The sequence below is a fragment of the Myzus persicae genome, unplaced genomic scaffold (assembly GCF_001856785.1).
Source record: "Myzus persicae strain clone G006 unplaced genomic scaffold, MPER_G0061.0, whole genome shotgun sequence".
NCBI classification, from domain to species: domain Eukaryota; kingdom Metazoa; phylum Arthropoda; class Insecta; order Hemiptera; family Aphididae; genus Myzus; species Myzus persicae.
Window position 1 is genome coordinate 1,465,494 of NW_019100691.1, and position 19,459 is coordinate 1,484,952.

At 27.1% G+C, this 19,459-nt stretch overlaps 1 protein-coding gene across 1 annotated transcript in view; it reads left to right on the top strand.

Moving 5' to 3' along the window:
- The window catches only part of LOC111041866 (neuroglobin-like), a 33,795-nt gene extending 30,203 nt beyond the window's left edge, over positions 1-3,592 (top strand). Inside the window, exon 3 of the mRNA XM_022326306.1 lies at positions 3,152-3,592. Within this exon, the coding sequence (XP_022181998.1) occupies positions 3,152-3,295 (144 nt within the window). The 3' untranslated portion in view covers positions 3,296-3,592. The remainder of the gene's footprint in view (positions 1-3,151) is intronic.
- The last annotated feature ends 15,867 nt before the right edge of the window (positions 3,593-19,459 follow it).

The window sequence follows — 19,459 nt, forward strand, 5'->3', positions numbered from 1 at the left end:
AGATTTTAGTTCGAAAGAATTTTAGGTTTCAATGTAACTTGTAAGTAAAAATAGCGTACCTATGTTACTCGTTGGTCGTCTAAATTTGAAATTTGGATTGATACTAGATAGTAACATTGATTATATACGTTAACTATTATGTATAATCAATGATAGTAGGTATACATTGGTTAAATATTTCATAATTATGCATTTGAAATTTACTGATAAATAAAATAAGTATTATAATTTATAACACACTGGGTGGATCTTTTAAATAATAAAATTGTACACGCATATATCGCATTACAATTTTATTTTAAAATCTCCGCTTAAACAAGGAAAGTTGAGTTATTACCTCAACATTTGATTATACATGAGTATATTTTTAATATGAAAACACACTAAACTCAACGTGAACTGCTGATTTGCAACTTGTAGTAGCGCAAATAATTTTATTTTCACAGGGACCTAGGAATTTACCAATCATTATTGATCATTATAAATTTCATGAGTTAATCAGTACAATATTTCATTTTCAAGATAATTATTAGTCATATAACCTTTACCGGCTACCAAGATCCACCATATAGATACTCACAACACACCTAACACAAAATTGTTGTTTTTTTAGGGGTTGGGAAGTGCTCCTTGGGCTTGGGCATTCACTGTTTAGGACGCAATTGTAATAAACTTAGTCAACAATTAAGGCTGGGGTGTCATCATAATAGAAAACTGTTAGAATATCATTCTACACAATCAATCACACAGCAATATGTACACATCAGAAACGTACTACGAACTCTGAAAAAATATTTTATTTTTCGTACAAACTCTGATACCTAACTAAATTTCCCTATAAATTGCTTTCGATTGTTTCGATTGTTCTGACTGCAATATTAATATAAAATCTAGCGGTCATAAGGGAATCGAACAGACATTTCATGAATATGTTTATAACAAATTCCGTATACGAAATTTCCGATAACGTGTATGTATGTAAGAAACTGAAGCAAATTTGATTCACAACTCTGACACAAAAAATAATAATATATTGACACGCAATCACTGATGCTGAGCCTGAGTTGATAACGTCTGACGTGTGATTGATGCCCGAAAATAACCGACCGATGAAAAACAAGATAATAATCACGTTTTCGAGGCATTTTGAACCATCAGAACTGAATTTATAAACATTATTTGGAAAAAATCATTCACTGCTATTATATTTGACAACGCACAATGGTTGTAGGATTATAACATTTGTATTTGTGTTCAATATATTTAGCCGAAGGTCAATAAAATAAAGGTATAATAAAATGGTATAAAAATGGTCATGGGTTGTTCTATGGTAAGCCTAATCTAGAAAAAAATAGGATATAATAGTCCACAAGAATACTGTTACAAAAATATAAAATAGACGCAATATTGGATCAAGTATGTATTTATATTATACTTAGACGTAGGACCAATTGAATAAATTGTAAATATTTATAAATTAAAAAAAAAATTACTGACATTTCCAAATTACCATATCACCATATCTTTCGAACCCATTATAGTGGTTCTTAGTACACACAGTTAAATAGCTCATAACTACTCGTTCGAATTTTGATTTTGATTCGTCAATAATTTATAGCAGAAAAAGAAGGTTGCATCTCCACAAGACACTTCTTATGAAAAATAAAATTTTAAAACATAGTCTTTAGGTATATTTAAAAATTACGAAAGCGAGATTTTGAACATCTGCATTATTAAGAAGAAAAATGGGATAAGCATATGCTTGGCCTGTACATTATATTATTGTTTTTAACAGATAATAAGTTAGTACTTAGTATCGAACGTTCAGTAAAACGATGTGTTGGTGTAAATTGGTTGGTGGTATATATAGCTTAAAATTAGTTTGAATGTTTTGGAAAAATAATAGTGTACAAAAAATAATAATATACATAATAGTGAAAAGTCTCCACGGTTGCTATTTTTTTTTTTATTACAGCGTGCTAATAAAAATCCTTATTTTTTGTTTGAAAATCCAATTTCGTCAAAAATTGTGCATAATATGAATGTATTTGGGATAATTTCGAATTGCTTAATATTATATTATGTATAGTACACCTTATAAGAAACATTATATTATATTCTTAATCTTTTAAACCAAGAAAAAACATTTATGAAGATTTAAAAAAAAACACTAAACAAATTCTAAAATTTTAAATGTATAAAATTATAAAGATATTTCCTTCTTTAATGCCTAGTTAATACAGGCTAAAAATCATTGTTCTTGAAGCCGTAATAAATTATAAAAAACAAAAGTATAAAGAGCTCAAAAAAACAAGAAATATTTTTAAAATCATTTCATCATGTTTTTATAAATTGTTGTTGAAAATATCAAACCGTTTCAAACCTTCCTATCAAATATTATACATTTTTCAATTACCAAATATAAATAAAATTGATTTTGTCATAAACTAGTGTAGTGTAATATTCCTGTTTTTTCGTAATTTTTTTATAGTTTTTTCCAATATTATTAAATAGTACTTAATTTACTTTGTTCAAAAGTACCAACTAGACACAATTTGTTACCAAAAACTCACAGAGTTGAAAATCAAACCATTTATACTGATTGTAAAGGTAATGGTGGACACAAAAATACAAAATACTCATCACTGTAAAACTGATATATCCATTCCTCCGCTTAGAATTTAAAATAACTAAATAATAATCACAGGAATCCAGGATTTTTTTTTTTATGTTTCAGGATTCATTGACATTTACGAATTACGAACCAATTACGAAATTGATTTTTAATAATTATTTGATAGGATTCTGTTAGGTTATGATAATAATTCATAAAATTGTATCATGTACCTAATCAAATAAATAGTTAAACGGACATAGTATTGCATTGTTTCTGATGTTTAGGCATTATAGCCATTCTGTCATTGTAGGTACCATTTTATTTACAACATAAATAATAGTTGTTTTACAAAAATAAATACATATTAGTTTGAATATTTCATGGAGTCAAACTTGGGGTTAAATGAATTCACAATAAAAATAACAATTTATTTGAACCAATCAAAGTGTACGATTTAAAGTTATTTGATGATTTTCATGTCTATAACACGTTTCATAATTTTTATGTTATATTATTATAATTTTTTTTTTTTAGAAAATCGAAGTGCCATTTTTGGAAGCAGTAAAAACTACATTAGGCGATCGGTTCACAGAAAACATCGAAACAATATATAAAATCACCATTAAACTCATCATAGAGACATTAGTCAAAGGATATACGGAAGCCGCTGGGCCATGAAAAAAGAACCACACAAGAGCTTAATGAAATCGTACATTTCATATCATTACAGATGTTCAGGTGACCGAACATAATATTATATTCCACTGTCAAACAATATGTTATAATATGTCATTTGGAAATTAAATTTAAAAAAAAATAAATGATAAGCTCAAATTTAATTAACTGAGCGCAATTTGTATTAATGTCATAATGTCAATTTGATTATCAACGTGTACCTATACATATAACGAAATCATATTTATATAATTATAAACATATAAATAAAAATGTGTAATTATTGTTATTGATTGTTAATTGGCTATTATTATTTATTACTATAATATTAAATCAACGTTGTATACATACTGTATGTTATATAGTGACGAGACTAGATATATATTATGTGTATGTATATATATATTTATATATATATATATATTAGATAAACAATATGATTTCGATTTGAATTGTTTTTGTTTATTTATTTTTTGATTATTTGTGTTTAGAAAATAATTATCTCATTATGGCTTTACTGCAACAATCATTGCGCAAACGTTTGGGTGCATATTTTGTTTCAAGTGAGTTTCATTGCATTAATAAAATTGTGTAGCGTATAATACAGGTTTTTTATGATTAATCACAATCATAAAATATTCAGAATGACACTAAATAACTGATTATTGTTACGTGCAATATTATACACACACACGCACATGCATTTTATAGGTACGCATAATATTTTGTTGTGTACTATACGTCTATACATTCATAAAAGGTTTCTCGTTTCTTTCGCGTCTTGTTATATTTTAAACAAAATGTAGTTTGCCCGGAAACTTTAGATGGCGACCAAAGTGTTTACAAACGGATTGTTGACCAGTTGGAAGATCTACAGCGGTTTCACCAAGAGTTGATAGCAGAAAGTGGCGTCAGCGAAGACCCTAAAACGTTCGAAAGTAAACAAAAGGGTATTTTAACAATGTCAACACGAAAAGGTCCTTCGACCACACCCCAGTAGCCGCAGGACCTTATAGCCTCATTAATTTCCCCTCGAGATCTCCACGACTGGTGACCGATTTTTCAAACTTTTCTTGTTGGGATGAAATGCATTTCCAAAGACTTGACATAACAACCCTAAAAAAAACCTAAAAAAATAAATAAAATAGTAGCCTATAATATTGTGTCTGGGTGACAATGATAAATCATGAATGCCATAGAAAGTTAAAAAATATCTTGGATAAATAAATAACTCTCAGACCGTCGTAAATTGTATATACGGTGATAATCGTTTGTAATATTTCTTTTTTATAATTAATTTTTTTCTTATCGAATTCGACGACAATTTATGCATAATTCAAATAAATAAAATTATATACAACCAAGTTTTTTTATCATTGTGAGTCTTAGGTATAATATTATAATATTTCAATAAATGGCAATTCTTCGTTAGGTTCATAAACCGCAAAAGAACGAACCTACCTATCTGAATATTTGTGTGTATAAATATCGAATACCTACTGAAAGAATAATATTTATTATTCATACTTTATAGGCAATTTATGGTTCGAAAAGTGTAGTAAACATTCGAAGGGTATTCGTTGCTGTTACTATCCTACTAATATCCAAACAATAAAGACCCATATAAACAACAAATTATTAGTTTAATATTCAATTCGTATAACTTAATATTGTCAAAAAAATATGCTACTTTGGCTTAAATAATTTATTGAAACTAAGGATTTTATTAAAAACAAAAATTTAAGAATGAGCTTTGGTATAAAAATAATGTCATCATTAGTCAAAATCGTATTTTCGGGTAGTTCAATTGTTTCGGATTAAAGTAAAACATTTAAAAACTCAAAAACTGATTGATAATAAAATGATAATTTCCCGTCAAAATATCACCATATTTTACCTGATGCTCCAACATTGTAAAAAACTGCACAGTTGTAAGTATGTATTAAAAATCAAAAATAATAGTAATATTTTGGTAAGTTTTTTCACGATTGAGCTCATTATAATATAATGTACTCCAAACCGTAGATAGATTATATTAGTTGGTATCTGCTAAATGCTTATTAAACTAATACCATGTGTCTATATCCATATAAAGTTACCATAGTTACTACAGCAAACCATTATTTATAGATGAATAAATATGAAATAATTAGTTGGATACCCAAAGTAGAAGGGTATATTGATGTACCTAATACAGTTAATTAAATATAAGTGTATTATGATACAAGCTTTCCGGGGTAGTCTTAAGTATTTTAAGCTGAAAGCACTACGAATGTCATTATATTCCATACATAATATTACACACATATTAAAATTCCTTCTCGAAAACAATATTTTAAGGCTGAAAATGTATTTGGATTCGTTATTAAATAGGTACTATTTGAGAATAAGGCACCTGCTAAGATATTTTAATATTTATTTTACGTGACTATACAATTTTGAACGTAATAATTCATTATGAACTACAGTCGATTCTATAGTATTTTCACAAGCACCAGATTAATCTGGTTATTGAAAGTTATTGGGTTTCGATAAATTTAGATCTTGACATAATATAACCTTAATAATCCTATAGTGATCAACATAGCCTCAATAAACCAAAAATAAAACCCTTGTCGTGGCCTAAAAACTTTTTTAATACCAAGATTATATAAATCGTACTTAGTTACAACTAAAGAAAACGATGCATAATCCAATGACAAAGTATCTTCAGTAGGCCAATGTAATACTTTTATAATGAAATATAATTATTATAATATCATGAAATATCAATATTGTATATGTATAGTGTTACTAGCTATATAACTCGACTTCTCCCTAAAAAACCTTAACAAACATAAAAAACAGTGCGTATACCTTAGTTTTTGTCTACCTAGGGATAACTGGAAAATCTGAGTCGGTGTACCTCGCTTTGTGAACTATTTCGACCAAGATGGGCCCGATATGGAATGGATACAGGAATATTTTTTAACTAGGTTCAAATTACTCTCAAAGCTTTTTTTATATTTCTAAAAACAAACTGACATTTTCATCGATACCGGCCAAACCACAATTTTTTAATTAGCTATTTAAGCTATAAACATTCATTTTAACACATAATGTATTATGTAGAAGTTTCTTTTATTTCTGTACCTAGCCAGTGCAACCTTATATTATATTATATAAACGAACAATATTCGATTTTCTTGTTTCTAAACAAAATGTCTATGTAAGCCACTCTTTATAAACCTATATAGGTTTAAAAACGAAAAACACTCTTTGATTCTCGAGAAAAATGTGTGTAATATTATGTGCTAATTAGACAAGTGGTTCCGGAAATTAGCAATGATTACTAACAAACACACAATAATTTTTTTTACTAAAGAAAAGATAATATTAAAAATAAAAAGTTCTAATACCGTTTTTTTAACATAATTTATTTACGTGGGTGAGTATAATTATAAATTATTACATTTTTTAATGTTCATAACCTATTTAGTTTTTATTTTTATTTTTATTTTTATTCTAGCAACCTAATGTAAAAAAATAAAATAAAATGTCCTAATGACTTTACCACATTAATTTAACTGCACTCAAGCTTTAATTTTGAAAGACGAAACATTTTCACGTTGGTCAAAGACAAATGATGGAGAGTCAAATAAATTAATAAAACATTTATTTTTCTAAGAGTTAAACGATGAACTTTTATTAAGAAATTCTAAAGAATTCTAGAACACTTGATTATTTTTATTTTTATCAAAATATAAAGCAATAAAAAAAGGCACACCACCGGAATTTTGAAGGCTCTTCAGCAACCCTTATTTTTTTATTATCGAACCGAGCTTAAGAAGGTCCGATTATTTTTCCAAATCACGTGCCATCAAATCTTATTGGTAATTGTGGCTGACAGTTTCATTTCCAATAAACCATCTTGTTTTTTAAAAAGACGTCAAGATAGAATCAGTTGTCTCCCCGCGGTCTCGGTTATTCACATGCCAGACCGTTGAGAAATCGCGTTTCATACACTTTCAATTGTGCTAGTCTTGGGTTAACACTTGATCGTCAAATATAAAATAATAAGGAGACTATTGACGTTTTCTATGTGATATATTTTAACAGAAGATTCTTATTGCTGTTTTTCCATTATTAATGCCGTTACAAATATTGTTATTATTAAATTATAAATATTTCATATTTGATTGAATATTTAATTAACAAACTAATTTCATAAATAATAATAGAATACAAGAAATTATATTGAAAATGTTGGTATATGGTTAAACATAAAAAATTGCATGCCTATATAAAATCAAATGTACAAATATTTATAAATGTTGTGCAAGATCGGGAAAAATGTATTTCATTATAGCACTAATGGCGTTTTCTATAAAAAAAAAAATGATAATAATAATAATGATAGCAATAAAAACTATAGAAAACCTAGTATTATTAATTGTTATACCGCACCACATAAAAAAAACGGCGGAATACGATTTGTTACAAATTTACAATATTAAATGTAATATTGCTTATTATTGTAATTCGAAACATTTAATTAGAAATATATTAGGTATGTATATGTTATATAACATTTAATTTTAATGATTTTCAACGTTCTTAACTCGTATGAATATTTTACAAATGGTCTACATTTTCTTTTTCTAATGTACACTTGTAGCTTCAACTGAAATTCGCTTCATCTAAAATGATAAAAATAATTTATAATAGTAACGGCAATTAAAATACGACATAAATTGATTCATGGTACGTGGTACGTGAATTCAGTTATGGTTGATAGGAGAATAACTAATATAGAAAAATAAATGAAAAACAATTTGATGTAAGGGGAATAGAAAAGAAAGGCAATCAAAAATTAAATGGGAAAAAATGACAAACTGCTTGTTCCATATGAAGAATGAACACTAAACGACAAAATACTGAATTTAAAAATATAATATAACGTACGTTATTATTTATTTCTATTACACGTTTATTTTATTTGTAGTCAACGAAAATATGCCACTAACAAATTTATAATAATACCACTAAGGATTAGATCATTTAAATTATATTATTTTCACTTATACTCTTATTAAAGCTTTACTGTTAGAAATTAATTAATTTTTAAAAAGGAACTTATTCTCAGTTAATCAAAATTTAAAATCCAGGCATAAACTGCATTAGCATTTTTTTATGAATCGGTTACTGAATATTAACTAGTAAAAAATATTGAGATACTGAAAATAATTTTGATGCACACAGCTCGGCGTAGCTATAATTCCGTACTAATGTGATAAAAATGTTGACTAACTTTGAAATATAACAAATTAAAAATATTAAACACCTTTCAAAACCTTTATCATACAAATTTATGTAACTTTATAGAGTTATTGATTTATTTACCATTACCAAAAGCCAAAACTTAAAAAAATCGGTAATTTGTTTTATTGATGAACCTAATCTTATAAATCGTTTGTATGTATGTAAAAGATCATGGGTGTTTTTTTAATTATTATTAATCGTTTTGTCACTTGTAAAAAAAAATAGTATATGCTGTGTTATCAGGGATTCTCAACTTTGCCCCCGTTCCCTCCCCCTGGTTTATATTTCTGAGATTAATGTTTCTGCTTACTTGTAAAAGAGTATCTATAGCATTTTCAAAAATGGATACTTTAAAATGTGTTAGTAAAATATTTGAGTATTTTCAAATAAAATTCCAATTTAAAATTGTCTCAGGACATACCGAATAACCTAGAGTTATAATGTATAACACTGTCATAGTGTATTAAACAGCATTACACAAGAACTGTAGTATACGAATTAAAAATATTAATCAATATAAATAATATCTCTGTACGTAGAATACTTGGAAGTCACTCATAATGATACGGTGAATTCAATAAACTCTCTGTTGAATACATTTAAGAATATATGTCTGAAGTGTCGTCAAAATATAATGTTTACAAAACCTTGCATCTCAAATCACATAAATGAAATTGAACTTCAAACTAGGTACGTTAGTTAATATGCTTTGTTTTTATTCAAATAATATTATTTATGTAATATACAAGTCGAATATTTCAGAGCTGATTCACTAGTAATCACACATCACGTACAAAATGCGATGCATGAATGTATTAGAACTAAAAGTAACATTAATAGAATCGTCATGAATCACGATCGTGACAGACGCACAAACGGAACAATCGTGATAAAGGTAAAAACTAACTCTTTGGTAAGTAATAAAGTTAGCTTTTACATTCTATTTTAGAAAACTTATACAGACATGGAAAAATGCTTAACCATTAAATGTTATTCGGCACGAAGTGTAGCTGAACTCTGCAGGAACTTCCTTACTTACCGTTTTAAGTGGATACACTTGATATACTTAAACGTTTTGATTCCCGATTTTTCAAATTTAATGAAAAATCAAATTTGTAACAACGTCCATGGTTAAATTAAAACTAATTTATATTTATATGAACTTTATTTTATTTTTATTAGTTTCTATAGCATAAACTATTATAACCCAACAATCATATGTTATTTATTATATAAACTTATATACGTATTTTTGTAATCCAATATTAAAATAGTGTTTACACCAGAAAAAAGCAATCCAAAAATATTTAAAATATAAAGTTGAAACTGTTGTAATAAATAGACATAATATAAACAAAATTAATACTCAATGGATGACATAATGGTTAAAGGTTGAAAGGTTGGAAATAACAATACCTATAATATACAAATAGAATAAAAAAACTGTGTGCTACGCGATAACGAGGCATAAAAGTCTAAGACAATATCAATTACGTAAATTTAACATTTTAAAAACGGTAATTGTTTCAAAATTGTATTACTGAAATAACTATTGAATTTTATATTTTTATATTCTAACTTAAAGTTCAACGATATTTATGGCACACGGGTGTATAATAAGATTATATATACAGTTATATCGTATTGTAGCGTAACGTTGGTAACGTTTCAAGAGTTAATTTTTTCTTTGAAACAACTACTACGTAAATAGCCTTTAAAATGAGATTAAATAAGCTAGGTATATATTTATTTAGAATGTACTATTATACCAAAAACTTGTTTATAAATTAAAAAATATATTATACAGTGCATTCTTGTTTTAAATTATGGGTGATATGATATTGACATATAAAGTTAAATTAATTTTCGTGCCAAAATCAAATTATGCTTTGAAACTATATAAAAAATATCGTAAGTATTATTATAGGTAGGTACCTAATATGCCACATTAAAATTTCAATTAATGAGGGTTAAAGACGACCATCGATCAACCGACCAATTATACATTGTAGTTCACATTAAATATTGATTAATTTTTTACGATAACTCGTCGCAATTATTGATTTGAAATAATAACAAAACACTGATATTAACAGTAACTATTCCGAACCGAATGGCGCAAATCGAAAAACGTGCTCAAATAACTTTATATCTAGAATCGTATTTGTGAAATAAGATACGTATTTGTTTTTATGAATTAAATTACGATGGTTGATCAAAACCATATTTTTACACATAATCGTGAATATTGCAGTTAACCTGTTATGAACATGAAATGATTAAATATTTTAATTTTATAAAACCACATATGACTATTTGATGACATTATCATAATATATTTAAAACCCACAGACAAGCTAAAAGTATTTATGGGTATAACTTTAAAATTGTTTATGTACTCAAACGTCCGAGAAAGTAAAGTTCAAATGTAGTAATACTCGAACGCTTAATTTTCCTTAGCCCTCGGGTTACATGTCACAGTGACATATGTCACATAATTATTAAAGAATAAAATTGTGACGTCTGACGTTGTTTTTATTATTATTTTATACGTTTTAAACTAAATAAATTACTTGTTTATCCGTGAGCCAAATTGTGTTATTAAATAAGTTTTTATATTATTCGTACGCAATCGATATCACTCGTTTTACGAATGAAGTCTGTACCTGTAGCTACCTATAATTGATGCCTAATAAGTTGCTTGCTGCCCCGAACATATTATATATATATTAGAGATGATGATTGATGACGCCACGATTATTATTTACCCAAGCCCATAGGTGGAGATCTTGGTTAATATTTGGAGAGGGGACAGGGGACTTAAAATTATTTAGTTGAAAACAGATCCGTGGGGACCTATACACCCATCTGTCTTACCGTTGCAATATTTTACTTTTTTAAGAACTCTTTGTTTATGTTAACGAAATTCACCGATCTGAACAGAATAAATAAATAATTTTACGGAACTAAAACATAAAATTTTTTTAACTTCCATCTACTTGAAGCGATTCACGATTCCGCATATACCTTTTTACTCACGCGATTCGGCACAAAACTAATTTGCGACGTTGCCGATTATATTTAAAAAATTATTATAGTCATAATAAATGGTTGATATTAATATACTACTTCAAAGTATATTATAACATTATTTTGATTTTTCCTCGAAAAATAGATTATCTGAATAGTCTACAGTAGTGTATTACATATTATGTTTCATCTGGACCCATCAAGTCACCTGTTCGATATTCTTTCGTACGTACATTAAGATCGCCTTATTGTGTTTTACTGTTGACATATACATTTTGTGTGAGTTTATAATTTAAAACGAATAATTCAGAAATTCTTACTATTGTCTCAGAGTGAAATAAGGAGCTATTTGTTGTTAATGGCTATAAACATAGATTTGTCGGTGTTCGCAAATGCGATCAACTTTTAGAGTGGGGTTCTTCTTCTGATAAAAAAATTGCATCACATTTATTTGACTATTTTTGTATTATATTTATTTTATTTCAATAATAGAGTTTGAAAGTAAAAGTTATATAGAAATTATTTATACCTATTTTATATCAATATCATAACATTTTTGCATAAAAAAAAATTAGTAATTCGAAAATGTGCGGATTCGGAAAGATAAAAAGGTATACCGTGCGGAATCGTGTGCTAGTCCATAAATCACGATGTAGTTGTTATGAAAATGAATTAAAAATTATAATTTTGAACCATACGCGTACCTACTCCAGTTTCAAAAGTTTAATTAGATATTTTACCTATTAAGATTTACACTGGATCTAAAGACCACTTTAGTTAAAAATTTGAATCATACATTTAAGATTCAATAATCCAAAAACATTTAAAACCATTTAACGAACAACACTCATTTTAGAGTGGTACAAAGTTATGTATTTTACGAAACTAAAAGTAAAATATGTTAGTTTTTTGTTTATACAATGTAATGAGTATATAATAATGAAAAATGACAACAACAATCAATGTTTAAATATGCAATAATATTATATTATGTACAATTTGTGAAAATGGTTCGATAATCAATAACCACAAATAATTTTATTTAGTTATAAAAATTATCTACTGAAGTGTGAACTTTAAACGGACCATAAACATGTAAAAACACTTGCTTGTTGATTAAAAGCCAACAGCTATATATGTATTACTCCTGACTAAAGTACTAACATTTTTTTTCAATGTACAACAAATTATTTCAAAATAATAACAATATGCATTATGATATCAACTTGATACACTATGGAGTCCACGTTTAAAATCTTCAACATTCTCTATCTGTTTTATTTTTTTAATTTTCTTGAAAATGAAGTACTGTAAGAAATTTGAAAAATAATATTTTTTACTCGAGTATACCAATAAAAACAAAAAGTGCATAATTGTATTGCATATGTATTTTATATCCATCTTTTCACTAGTCTCGAGCACAGAAATGTATAACTGTACGCTACTTATGCATCACACGCGTATGTTGTATTGTCTGTATCAATACACACGTTTAACAAGGTGCATTAATAATTAGTGCAACATAACACACATTATGTACTTAAGATAATATTAATATTTTAAACTTAATATCATTAATTAATTTATAAAAACAAACAAAATGTGAGTATTGTTTATTTGCTTATGAACAAAAGCATGAGAAGAGGGTGATTTAATATATTTTTGACAGACCGTGGCCAACTATACAGGATTATATTATCACCGAGTATAAAATACTGAGAACTTTCATCCTAATTTTTTTCCTTGAACTACTTACTTATTCAAATACTAAATACAAACAAATTGGTTTTTTACCCATTTAATGAGTGTCCTGTAGCGATAAAAACCTGTCTAAAAGTGAATATCCCTCTTTTGCTTTTAACTATAAGCAGATTATCTTTTGAAAATGTTGATGTATCAGGGTTGACATTCAAACTATGAGTTTCTGAGTTATTAAACTTTATGTACTAAGCCACTAAGGATAAAAATGTCACAATCGGAATATTGTTTCAAGAGTCCTTACTTCGTCTGATGTGTCAATGTTATCAACACGTTTAAAGATGTGGTGCTATGATGATTATTGGTTCGAAAATTACTATAGCAATCAGTTTAAGTGTTTGTAGTTTGTAAAAATTGTCCTAGTTTAAGAAGTGCCACACTATATATATTTTGTGTTGTATATTTAAAAGTACTCGTGTGTATTAACTAATCATATAATATATATGTTTTACTATCAACTAACTATTTACAGCTGAAAAGAAATTGTCTCTTAAAATAGTGAGGTTTTAATGATATGGTTATTCTTATTACTATTAAAAAACTTCAACATTTCAAAAATCAAATAACGTATATTTAGTTCATGACTTAAGAATAACTTGGTGGAGAGTATGCATGTTGAATAACTATTTGTTAATTTTCTAACAATAATATTTTACGCAAGTTAGTTGACTTATTGGACCTATCTAAAGTAAGAGTTGATACGTCATGTATACACATTCTGTTAGTATAATATCCAATTTCCAATATCACACTCGGTTCTTATATTTGTACCGTTGACAATAATTTATTATTACGTTATAATAAATGTAATTAAAAAAAAAAGGCAGACTTGTGTAAGGTAGGCTTGATCTACTTAGACTGATGTCATTAAATCTTAAAGCAATGATAAATGACCACATTCGAAAAACAATTCTGAGCGGAGCTTAGTTAACTATGTCATTAATTGTATGTAGCGTTGGTATAGTTATCCGTATGATACGGACCGTAACCGCCTGACACCTATGATGAACAATTATAAATCAAGATTTTCGAGATATTTTAAAAATAAAATAAGATATTATGAAACTAGCATTGTGTTGACATGTCGTTCCTTAATAACTGAAATCAAAACTACAAATTACATTTAAAAAAATCTAAATATTGTGATACAGTATAAGAAACAAAAAAAGTTGTCACACAAATATCATACATATAAATAGATTATTCAAAAAATAAATTGACTTACGATCATTGATATTTATTATTTTTAAGAGTATTTAATAAAAACAATTTTAGTGTTAAAGTCCTGATTAAGTTTGTTATAAGCTAAACATTGTACTGAATTAATTTTATTTGAATAACATTTATATTTAAGTTCGTTCATTGCATATATCTACGTAAATACTTGAAAATGTGTATTCATGTATTATTAATAAGTACTTCAATAAATGTAGGTCATATACTTTAATAAGTGGAATTAGAATAATTTCTTGATATTTTCATCTGAAGAACCATTGTATTTATCGCTTGTATAATTAACTATTTATTATAATATGTAAAATTATGTAGAAATTAGAACCACGGTTTTTTTATTTTTGTTATATACACTTATTATACCAAGAGGTGGAATTAGCTTGTAACTATAGTCACAAGTTAAAAGTTTAACAAAAATTAAGAATCCCAGTGACTAGGTAGTTGTAAAATAAAAAAAAAATAATTGAACATCTGTTAATGGTTACAGTAATTTAATTTGATACATTTAAACTTTAAAGTTATAAGTTACTTGATAAGTAATTATATTTTATGTTTATTTCTTCGATAAAATAATGACACAACTTATTATTAGTTTGTGCGAGGTTCAAGAGAAAAAGGGGGGAAGTAGACAAACACTCTGCTGTACCTGAGGAATGTCGATGAGTCGAATATACAGCATCGATAGTGAAAATGATGACGAACATTGAGTAGGTTAGATTAGGTAAAATACGGATATGTTAAATTTAAATCAATTGATAAGTCATTGCAGTATTGCATATAGGTGGCTACCTACCAAAAACGATTCTGAGCGGAGACGGTCTGTCACTGTCACAGCGCATTATCATATAAATATATTGTTATTGATTATTATAGTAATTTATTTTATTTTAAAAATACGGTAAAAATTATAAATAAACAAATAGCTAAAGCTAATCTAAATGTTTTAAAAATATCATTATGTAAAAAAAAATATTATAATATACTTAAAAGTTGAAATATTTCTAACCTACAACGAAATAATTAAAATCATTATTCTTCAATATTAAATACCTATGAATTAAGTCCAAATTAGAACTTCAAATGTTTAAAAAAAATTAAGTTTTTACATTTTTCGGTTCCCGTAATTAAAAATATCCATATAAAAATATCCATACAAAAATATCCTACTCTGCATTTTATAACAAAAATTGTTCGATCGTAAAGTTAATAAATATACTGCATGACTGCATGTATTAAGCTAAATATTCGATATATGTATTATCAAATATTAATTAAGTTATTTAACATGACACATGAACATTACCCAAGCGAAAATCGCAGGTAGCCTAGGATAAAGGTTTTTAAAGTTTAATTAACGAATAGTAGTTGAAAATAAAGATCAGGGAAAAATCGTTTAGTTTTGTCAGAGACGAGAACCCATTACTCTTCCGAAAGTTTTAAAGGTGGAAAATCCCAGTGAAAGGGATTGGCCAAAATAATTTGAGTGGGTCATCCAAATCAAAAGTATAAATAATATTCTGGGTAGCCTTTAGGTCAAAATCTTCATTGGCACTCCGTAATTTAATTTCTAGAGTAATTTTATACCACCCTATAGTGCTCTTGATTTTGGTTTCTTATTATTATTGCATCTGAACAATATTATCGCATGAACTGAATTGAAATATACCAAGCGTGTTTTGACACTTATCTCCCATAGTAGTAGGTACTTTTGTAAATATTATATTATAATACATAGATCCTACTACCATCGTCCAGTGGTCTAAAATACGACCAGAAACCCCGTTTTAATATTATAAAATAAGCACTTTCCAATCTATACCTAACCTGATCAGGCCTTTCGTGTATGTGATTTTACCCGCCTGAATAAAAACATATCTGTATGAAATAAAATGCATTTTTTTTTCTGAACAATTTTCCTCGACAGTACATTTTTAATAAAACATAACATCTATTTATTCCCTACTAGATACAATATACATAGGCAGAGTTATTGCGGTACTACAAAAAAGTGATTGCGTATTGTTATAATATAGATACCATAAGTTGACACTAAACATTCACAATGTTTCACTTTGTGTTTTCAAGTTAGATGAAGTATACACAACTGCACAAATCAAAAATATAAGCCCCAACACCAGGTGTACCGACGCTTTTTGATTAAAAAATATTATTATAGTAATAATGCTATTATTATAACCAACAGTAAAATTTGCAATGTCTCTGAATATTGTCTCGAGTGTATATATTATACCTATACAACACGCCGTGTTAAAAATAATATTAGGTTTATTACGTTTAGTTATATTAGGTATATTTTGTTTCAAAAGGATAAGACAGCGAAATTATACAATTCGTAACTCAAATAATACGTATTTGTAATTTAGCAGTAGTAGTTCTACAACAAACGTAAATGTGTTGATCATCTTTAAATAATTATTTTAACTTTGATGATTATCGTTTGGAAAAAAAATTATTTTAATTTATTTACAAAAAAAAGTAACTGTTGCGTGACTTAATGTTATGGTATTTTTGTATTTAGAGAAGTTCATATCGTGAAAATGATATAAAAAACATGATAGAACAATTAGACAGGCAAAAAAAGTATTATGCAGACATCATTAACGAACTAAAAAACAGAATATTGTCAATAGAAGAAGAAAATCGTGCAACGTTTGCAATATATTCTCAAATAATGAGGTAAAAACTAAAACTAAACATTTTTTCATATTATTTAATTCTGACTTAATTCTAAAAAATTCGAGTTGAATTATGGTGATAAGTAATGAGTTTGTGAACAGCAGGTAGCCAAGTTAAAATATTTTATAACGTTGGTATTTCATAATCAGTCTTAGTCATTGTTGTGGTAGTAGTCCGTGAACTAAAATATTATTTAAGTTTTTCAAGGAGTATTTTTCGCTTATTTGTTATAAATTTATGAAAAACTAAAACTATGTTAATCTATTAATATTCTACAATTCACCAACCAATGGGATATAAAACAATGTTTTTGAAAAAAATTTACAATTAGGTATTACTAACATATTTTGGACGTGGTACTGACATGGAACCACCAGTATATTTCTTTAAAAATGTATTTCAATATTGTATGTTTAGATTATAAATATTATTTTGTCAATATTTATTTTGTATACATAACTCCCATGACTTTTTACCGTTATGACCATTTACTTATTCAAGTTACATTGTAAATTTCATAAGTGATAATGTCATATTATTATTATACTATAACATTTTAAACACGTGTAACGTAAGTATCTGAAAGGATTTTTCAAAAATCGTTGATAAAAATCAAATTCCCTTAACGTAATTATTCTAACATTAATATTATACTATAATATTACAAGACAACTACTTTCACACTTATAATAATATGTACCTACATATTATTATCACATATTGCGAGGATAACAAATTAAAAATACTTTGTATACTTTGTATTTTTGTTGATCGTTTGGTCTTTGGTTCTCAAAATACTTTTTCTTAATAAGATGATATCTATAAAAAATAGATACCATCTGAGAATTGAATATTTAAAATGATTTTGGAATATTTGTTAACGTCATTGAAATTTCTCCATACAGATTTTTGACTCATAAATTTAATTAACATAAGCTAAAATAAAAACTATAGAAGAGAGTAGGAACACAACATGTAATATAACACCGTATACCACTATATGAAAAATCGAGGATATATGCTGGAAATGAAGAAAAAAATAAGTTTTATAGCGATTTTAAGTCTTAGTATACGATAAAAGTATTGAAACACACACGTGTTCCCCCCCCCTACAGTCCCAAACCCTACAGTACCACAACCTATAGCTAATGGCCTCAATTGCCGAAGCTTAAATCAAAAAAAAAAAAAAGTATTGAAAATGGATAATATCAATTATACACTTTTCCTTATTAATGAATATAAAGTATATAAATAGTCGATTGAAAAGCATCATAATATTCGAATGCGATTTATTTAATGATAATTATGAAAATGTCAACGTAATGCTTAAAAATTGTCGACGTAATGTTTAAGCAGTTTTGGCAACGTCGTCGTCGAACCCACAAAAACAAAATAAAAAGAAATATGTACCTACGGCTCGATGAGTGAAAGTTCATTAATAAAACATTAAATTAAAATATGTCTTCCGTGTAATGAACCAATGTATACTTATTATGGAAGAAGTAAACAATTTTAAATATGCCAAAAAAAAACTTAAAAAGTCTAAAAATACAAAGAAAATATAAAAAATCACACTATTCACAATTTCTTTTTTTGTATTACAAGAGTAGCTTTCTATTTTATATTTATTGATATTTCCTATAAAATATGCAAAGACTTGGCAGAAGAATAAAAATAAATCAATTTATTCGTGCGAGTCTTATCGAAAATGAAATATATTATCGTATTTTAATGTTATTACTATATCTGCTACCTAATAATAATAATAATAATAATAATGGTACCTGAATATAATTTTACACAAAGTAATATTAAATTAATTCGATTAATTCGCAATGTATAAAATATATTCTACTTAGCTAACGGACCCGCAGGGTAGAGTATATACATAACAGTATTCCGGGTGAAGAGCAATTATTTAAAAACAATAAGAAATTACGGGCTTGATCGATCCCTCGCTGTACCCTGAAACCGCGAAGTCTGCGCACGCCTTTATCACAATATACTGGCAAAGACGTGCAGCTGTCATAATTTATGATGATCGACTGTTAAAAATAAAAGCCACTGCCAACCGATCAAATTTGTTCGGCAGCATTTTTTTTTTCTTTCGTATTTTGTCCGCGGAGTGAGCGTGTTATATTGTATATT